Raw genomic sequence first — 7,616 nt, forward strand, 5'->3', positions numbered from 1 at the left:
CCCCTTTGGTTGGTGGGCATACCGCATATGATGAGACGACAGTCGACAGAGCTGAGTAAATACTCACCAAGTGGTTCAGGATAACTAGCAGAAAACACTCACTATAAAAAAAAAAAAAAAAACATATTATTATTGCTCATTTTGACCTTTCAATCACTGTTGAAGAACAAGATACACCATTTCCAAAATGTACAAGTCCAGGACAGTAGTAAAACACACAGATTCTGCCCAATCAAAATTAAATTTAGAACCACATATCGTACTACTTTGGTCACTCATGCAGTGATAATGGAAACAAGGACTGGAGCGTACAAATGACACATTTTAGGGAAAAATCTACTCCCTAGTAACTTCCTTACCGACCATACCAGTTTTTTTTTTTTTTTCTAATAGTAATTTAAAATAAAAAAAAGGAAAAAGTTTTCGTTTGATGTCGACTGGTATCCTAATGTCCATACATAAACAAATATCAGCGAAAACAAAAGCTTTACTCCAAAATATGCTATTACTTTCACAAATGGCAAACCAACAAAAACGACATGGGCGACAAAATTTAGTAGCGAAAGCACCCCGCTCTGGGTTCTTAAACGACAATGTGATTTCTTTTTCACTTTTCACCTTTAAGCGAGCGCATTTTTTTTAATTTTATTTTTCTTTGCTTTTTACCCTTTCATCTATTTAATTATGTTTTTACTCTCGAGAGTGACGAAGGAAGGACCACACAAGCTGTCGAACCACTGCTGCAATTTAACTAATTATTGGAGCAACCACCAGCGGGACCAGCTGCTGCATGGTTCCAGAATTCAAAATACTACTAAGACTCAGATTAGATTATATATTTACGAGATAAGATATGCGCCTTTTTTTTTTTTTTTGTCAAATTCTAGTATCTCAAAGCAGATCCAGATTTAATTAGAATAAACCAACAGTTGAAATTAGTTTTTTTTTTTTTTTGAAAAAACGTCATATTTCAATTCTTGCCATACTAATATACATCCATCCGGCAACACTCACACACACAAACGTGTATACTAGTTTTCATTTTAAGTTCTGTGCAATCATCCAAGTCAAATAGTGAGATGAATCATCCCAGTCTTCCATGTTGGGAGGGGGAGGAAGAAGTGCGGTTGTCTTCAATCCGTCTGGTGAGCAATGAAATGCAGTAACTTGATGCACTTGAAGCAGCATAATACGATGTCACACTGAGCTGAGTAAATCTTGGAAATGCATAACCTGTTGGGATACTGAGTCTTATCAATTCAATTCATAGAGTTGGCAAGTGGGAAAAAAAAAATCTGAGATAGAAGATTCGTTATTTATATCACTAAAAATTCCCTCAAGCAGGTAAAGAATATGCAGCATAAATACCATCAGTTTCAACTGATTAAATTGCAGATATTAAATCAAGGCTTCAAAGTAGCTTAAAGATCCTTGAGGTCAAAAACTACAACTCGTACTAAAAGCTTGAAAATTTCATTGAGGTAACCTAGCTCTCAAGCCTATTCAATACATCTCACTTTCTAGATGTACTCATTTTGTCTTGAACACTACTATTGGGATAAGTTACTGAAGCTGAAAATCCTATGCAGTTAATTACATGTATCATATTGGCCAACAGGTCAGTATTGTTACTCATCCTTCCAGATTCAATGAGCTTAAAAGCTCAATAGTGGATGACCTTGAGGTGCATCATTGCGACTAAGCTCGATTCCAACCCCAGAACAGCACAGAAACTTCAATCTCTTAGAGGCCTCTTTAATCTTGTGCCAAGTCCTTTTTTTCCCAATTATTATCTATTTAGGACCCATCATCCCTATAACTTGTCCAGCCACAATTCTATGTTTGAAACAGTGGAAAAATCCTTGTTCATTTGTTCCCTCTTACAGTTGTAAATTTAAGATCAAATCCAATAGAAGAACCAGAAAAGGATGCTCTACAATGAAATTCTTCAAATTCTCCAACATCATCATCTTCTGTTTTGTACTCTGTACAATGACCACAAATGATTTCTTTTACATCTCAGGAAATTAACCATTCTGATCCCTAATAGGAATAGCCCCAAAATCATAGCATCAATGCAGTTATAGAGCTAAGCATGTCACCTAGTCTGGCTATTCTAACACCACTAAGAAAAAAAATAGTGCACTAGATCGACATGGGCCCCTTAAACTGCAGTAATTAAAATGAGTCCCAGAAGAATTTCCAACGCTAAGAAAGCAGCATTCTCTTATGCAGAATGAATAACCAGCCATCGCAGTGGTCAGATAAATTGGGAGCAAATCCAAAAGATTCAGAAGAAACTATGTGGACTTGAATAAACTTTGATAAAAACCATGATGCCTGTGCGTAACCTAAGACTGCAAATATAATTCATTAAAGAACCTCTCCACAGCTGACTGTCCAACAATGGAAACATTTAACAAAAGTCAATGCACAAGTAAAAGATTGCAATTAATTTCAAAATCCTAATATTGACCGAACGGATTCCTTAGATTCCCAGATTCCTAGAGATTTTAACATGAAATGATGGAAAAAGTCTCAATTCTTGCAACTATGAATTTCTCAAAGACCAAGTGGGATCACTATATCAAACTTAATGCTCTCAAAGGCAAATATGATAACCATAATCCAAGTTACTAACTTGGGGAGGCCATTCTCAAAGTCAAACTGAACATCTATTAGCAAATTACAAACATGCCAAAAAATGGAAAACTCACCACCAGATAAAGATGAAAAATCTGATTAAGGACAACACATACCTCCAAATGCAGCACTAGCTGCGGAATAGATCAGAAATGGAGGAAGCTGAAAGCAAACAAAACCAAAGCAAATTAAATGAGCTATCCAAGTAGAACACTAGACAAGTATGCTCCCATGAACAGAAGTGCTAGAAGGCCTAAAAAAGTTCCAGAAGGCAAGGATGATACAGTCGTACCCCGATAACAAATGGAAGCCACTTTGGCCCCTTCACATGTTTTTGGACATACGGAATCCCTGAAATAAATTTACATTCAAAGAAAAAAGAGTTCAGGCAAGTTCAATACTACAAAATGCAAGCAGAAACCGGATGACTTTGTACCTGTGTTAAAACCATGAATTGCACTGAGAAGTCCACCAATTCCTGAGCCAGCCTATTTATCAGAAGATCTAAAAGATAAACAACCAAACAAGCAGGAGATTTTCTTTTTATCATACAAAAAGAAGAAGGGAGAAAAACATTGTAGGAGCTAGATAACCTACTATTAACCTCAAAGCAAAAAATTACCACCAATCAACAAGGATAACAACATTTTTGTCTCTAAAGGTTTGTGGAAGAAAGAAGGACACGAGATACTCTTGAAAGCCAAATGTCTCGAAAACAGTGGATGGATGAAACCAGGAATGACTAAGACTTGATTTACATAGTAAAGTACGCTTCATGGTTAACTACTCTATTAAACGAATGTAGAACCTTAACAGCATGACTTTAGCCAAACGACCGAAAAACTGTTGATAAAATGGAACTTGGAACACTTTGTAAACTTGGTTTACATAGCAAAGTATACAGCCAAATTAACTATTCCATCCATAAGGGTACAGAACCTACGTAGCATGACCTTTAGCATTTCCACAACAATGATTATAAGAACAAAACCCAAAATCCAATCTTTTATTATCTTCTGAAATTGGTAAACCTCAAAATCAATGATCCAATGTCAGTTTAGCAAACCCATATCAAAAGACCACCATATTTACTCCACCAACTAAAAAAATATTTAAAATAAAAGACAATAAGTACCATTTAGAGATTAACTTCTATCTCAAAACACAACGAAAAAACATCAAATGGTTCAATATACTAACCACAGCAGTGGCGTCGCGGAGAACCGGAGTGATGGTCCACTCTCCCTTGTCCTGTATTCCCAAAAAAAGTTTGAAAATTTTTAGCCCAATATCTCACGGACATATCATCGAACATCTGATATGCAAACAAGAATAAAAACAGATTCCTACCATTGAAGGTTCTAAGAGACAAAGACAACGAGGGCAACGGGGAGAGCCAAGGCCAGGTTTCATGGTAGGATCGTATTCGTACATATTCCCTGTTCTCAGCTTCTCTTCGTAGACTTCGCGAGTCCCCATTCCTTAATCAATTCTTGCTGGTGAACGTGATCTTCAGTCTTCTTGTATTGTTGCTTCTACCTCAGTTCCCGTAGCGGTGGAAGAGAATTTTAAAAGTTTTTTGTATTTTTTTTCCCCCATTCTTCGTCTTTTCCTCTTCCCCCAAAATTTGGGCCCTGCTGAACTTTGGACTTGGTTGGATCGCTCTGACTCTTGTGTGTGTCAGCCCGAATTTTTTTATAGGCACGTGATGTCGAACATCAGGACATCTCTGAGTCCAACTGGCGAAGCCCAATTCTCCAAAATGACCCTTTTTTGCATCGCATCATAACTATGACAAGTTTTAAGCCTAACAACCGTACACCTGTCCCTACATGCCAATAACAATAATATACTCCGAGGTCCCACCTAATTAATTAAGTGCCACTCGAACTCAAAAAACAAAAGAGAATAAATGTGTCTCTATCTTCTTTTCTTTTTTTTTTTTACTAATTATTTTTCTGTAAAATATTATTCTAGATCGACTTGTGATTGTGGCAAAGTGGCACAGAATCCCAGACCTACAATTGAACCTTTGTCCCACACAGTATAGGCATGCTCCTCAACCCGGCCTTCATTCCTCTCGAAAATTCTACCCTTAATTTTACTTTACTTTTTTTTTTGCTTGAGGAAATGAATGGTTATTTTCCAGACATATTAATTCCATTCAAAAGTCCTAAAGTTGGAGAGAAATGGGATGATTTATTTATGTCCTATTTGATAATCTAACTTAACACTTAAGTTTAATAGATTCAAATCTTAACGTATTCAGTTGCGTTTGATAACCAAAATTTAGAACATCTGATTTCATTAAATGGCACTGAATATTCTAAACAAAATTTACTTTAAAAAATAAGTGATAAATTATTCACTTATCACTTAATTTGATATACATTAAAACGTATCAAATCTAGTATTTAACAATTCACTAAGTTAATAGAATCAGATTTCAGAATTTAGAATTCAAATTTCAATTTTATCAAACACACCCTTGATTACAGTGAGAACTATTTGGATTTAAAAAAAAAAAAGGAAAAACCAGAAGAATGCCACAAAATTGAGAGATCCTCAATGCCATTGAAGTTTCACATGTTAATTTACTTAAGATCACATTAAACACAATCGTCAATTTCAAGAAGAGTCCACTTTCGTTACACATTAAGGTCAAGATTTAGGCCAACTAAAATCTTCAATATCACTTATTTAGGGACAACTCAGTACCGCTTTAAATTAAATAGACACTTAATTTTGTATCGGACAAGCAATAGCACTGACCGAGGAACTGGTTTGAATTTAGGCACCCCATGACGGAATTCCAATCAATGCAACCTACACCAACTCCACCAAACGAGGAATTTCTGTCCAGAAATTATAAGTTCCTTCGATTTCTTGCGAGTCTTCCTATAGAAAGGGACGTATAGTTGACAAGTGCCTCTTTAATCAACTTGTCCCAAGAGAGAGTTTCACTTTAGCAAAATGTGTGAAGAAACTTGCTAGGAATTAACACTTAGCATTTGACTGGAAAAACAGAATCCAAGAAAGTATAGAAGCAACAATCAATTGGAAACATCATGCATGTCATAAATCACTAGTGCATATTTGACAGTAGTGGAAGTGGAACTTCCACCTTATGTGTTGAACAATTAGCTGTGCTAGTAGTCGCTTTCCATCTTGTGCTTGATTTTACCTGAAAGATACTCCCAATTTGTCAAGATTCAATAGTGGATGACATAGACATTGTATTCCACCACAGCATCCCCAGTCTTGAGATCAAAATAGTGAGTCCTTGCCTGAGCATAGCCACGAGCAAATCTGAAAAGCCCACTTCCTCCAACAACAGGCATCTCCCTTACCGTCGAAAGAATAGTGTTTCTACCCAATATGCTGAGGGTGCTTCCATTATACTTTCCTTCAACAAAAACATAGTTCAGGACCATCAAGTATCCAGATTCCTCCTGAGCTGCTGATGCATAAATCCCTTGAGCCCTCCCCACAAGTTTGGAGCTTGAATCTGGACCTGCTGTTAAGGGATCATCCATCATGACCACAGCTCCAAATCCAGTTGCTGAAGAGTTGGTCGTGGTGGCTGCAGCGACTCGAACAGCGGTGGGATTTCTCCCGCTGACAATATCGTGGAAGTAGAAATGAAGGTGGCTTAGCTTCTCCCTCTTCAACCCCATTTCTTTTCTGGACAATTTTCTTGAGAACTGTTGACATGCTACAGGAAGAAGGACGGCTGATGAAGCAAAGAGAACGCTAAACAAAATGATGATGAGTCCTGATTTTGGGAAGGTTTTTGCCATGGCCAGAAGTAGCGTGAATCAGTTGTGATACTGAACTGTGTCTAGGATGTCTAGGATTCGGAGTTGAAGTGTTGATTGATTATGAAGGGACTGAGAGACTTTGGATCGAAGGGCCTACTCTTTCTTTTGTGCGTGTTACACTACCAGCGGTATATAACTATAGGCTATCGGAAAGTGGGATAGGGCAGGCATAATTGATCTTTAGCTGACATTAAGGCCTTTCGGCAAATAATTTTTTTTTTTTTTTGTGTTTTTCTTAAATTTTACTGTAGTACTATAGAAGTTGTAGAACAAATTTTTAAAATAAATTTTTGGGTATTTTGAAATATATAGTTTAAAATTTTTAAGGAATTTTTCAAAATTATTATAGTTAAAATTATTAAAAAATTTGTAGAATACAAACTTGACCAAAAACTTGTTTACCAAACAGATTATAATAACTGTACCAATTGTATCTGAGGCCAACCATGCCTATCCCAAAACCCAACTTCACATACTTCATATTTCAAACAATTTATCTTAATAAGCAACATTTACGTCCACCCTCGGTGCAATGTAATATTTGGTCGAACCATAAACCTTAAACCCATTGTTAGAGCTTCTAATTAATTTATTAGCAAACCAAAGATTTCCTTAGAATATTTAGATTATCAACTATTGCATCAAATTATTTATAGATTGATTTAGGCACCTCTGATCGTAGAATAAGAAAATTTCAAGACTCCTTCGATTGAGGATACTACCATGATCGCGTAAATACATGGAAAAAGAATAAGAATGAAGTCTATATAAGTAAAAGCATTAAGAAATAATTTCTTTTCATAATTTATACACCACTGGTTGACTAATTAAATGGAAAAATCTCGAAAGTACGAAGGTACTTGATATCTCTAAAACAACAAGTCTTTCATAATTGACTCTCTAAAAGTACATAATTAATTTAGGACCCTATACTCTGTAAAACTAGAAAATTTCAGGGCTCCTTTTAGTTTATTTCTATTAAAGAACTTGCACTTCTATCTCAAAATTAATAGGCAATGAGTGGAATGGCCCAATAACTTTATTTATGGCTAAAAATCCTAAAGAACTTGCAATTGCGTCTCAAAACCAATTGGTAATGAGTAGCCCAATAGCTTTTATTTATGACTAGAAATCGTTGAAATATCAATGTGG

General features: G+C 36.0%; 2 protein-coding genes across 2 annotated transcripts; both read right to left on the minus strand.

Moving 5' to 3' along the window:
- Nucleotides 1-887: 887 nt before the first annotated feature.
- On the minus strand, nucleotides 888-4,134 carry LOC113694783 (uncharacterized). The gene is made up of 6 exons (XM_027213650.2): nucleotides 3,994-4,134; nucleotides 3,844-3,894; nucleotides 3,080-3,131; nucleotides 2,936-2,994; nucleotides 2,760-2,805; nucleotides 888-1,233 (listed from the first exon to the last, which is right to left on the minus strand). The coding sequence occupies exons 1-6, from the start codon at nucleotides 4,120-4,122 to the stop codon at nucleotides 1,085-1,087; spliced, it is 486 nt and encodes a 161-aa protein (XP_027069451.1). The 5' UTR covers nucleotides 4,123-4,134; the 3' UTR covers nucleotides 888-1,084.
- Nucleotides 4,135-5,844: 1,710 nt separating this feature from the next.
- On the minus strand, nucleotides 5,845-6,602 carry LOC113694782 (dirigent protein 22-like). The gene has a single exon (XM_027213649.2). It carries the CDS (start codon nucleotides 6,441-6,443, stop codon nucleotides 5,856-5,858), a length of 588 nt encoding a protein of 195 aa, XP_027069450.1. The 5' UTR covers nucleotides 6,444-6,602; the 3' UTR covers nucleotides 5,845-5,855.
- Nucleotides 6,603-7,616: the final 1,014 nt, after the last annotated feature.

Source organism: Coffea arabica, chromosome 6e (genome assembly GCF_036785885.1).
Source record: "Coffea arabica cultivar ET-39 chromosome 6e, Coffea Arabica ET-39 HiFi, whole genome shotgun sequence".
NCBI classification, from domain to species: Eukaryota; Viridiplantae; Streptophyta; class Magnoliopsida; order Gentianales; family Rubiaceae; genus Coffea; species Coffea arabica.

Bases quoted from the DNA above. Each gene is read 5' to 3' on its own strand.
- LOC113694783 (XM_027213650.2), bottom strand. From the start codon at position 4,122: ATGGGGACTCGCGAAGTCTACGAAGAGAAGCTGAGAACAGGGAATATG. The intron at 3,895-3,993 runs GTAGGAATCTGT...TTGGGAATACAG, and splicing joins GTCTCTTAGAACCTTCAATG to GACAAGGGAGAGTGGACCAT. The intron at 3,132-3,843 runs GTTAGTATATTG...TCTGATAAATAG, and splicing joins TCCGCGACGCCACTGCTGTG to GCTGGCTCAGGAATTGGTGG.
- LOC113694782 (XM_027213649.2), bottom strand. From the start codon at position 6,443: ATGGCAAAAACCTTCCCAAAATCAGGACTCATCATCATTTTGTTTAGC.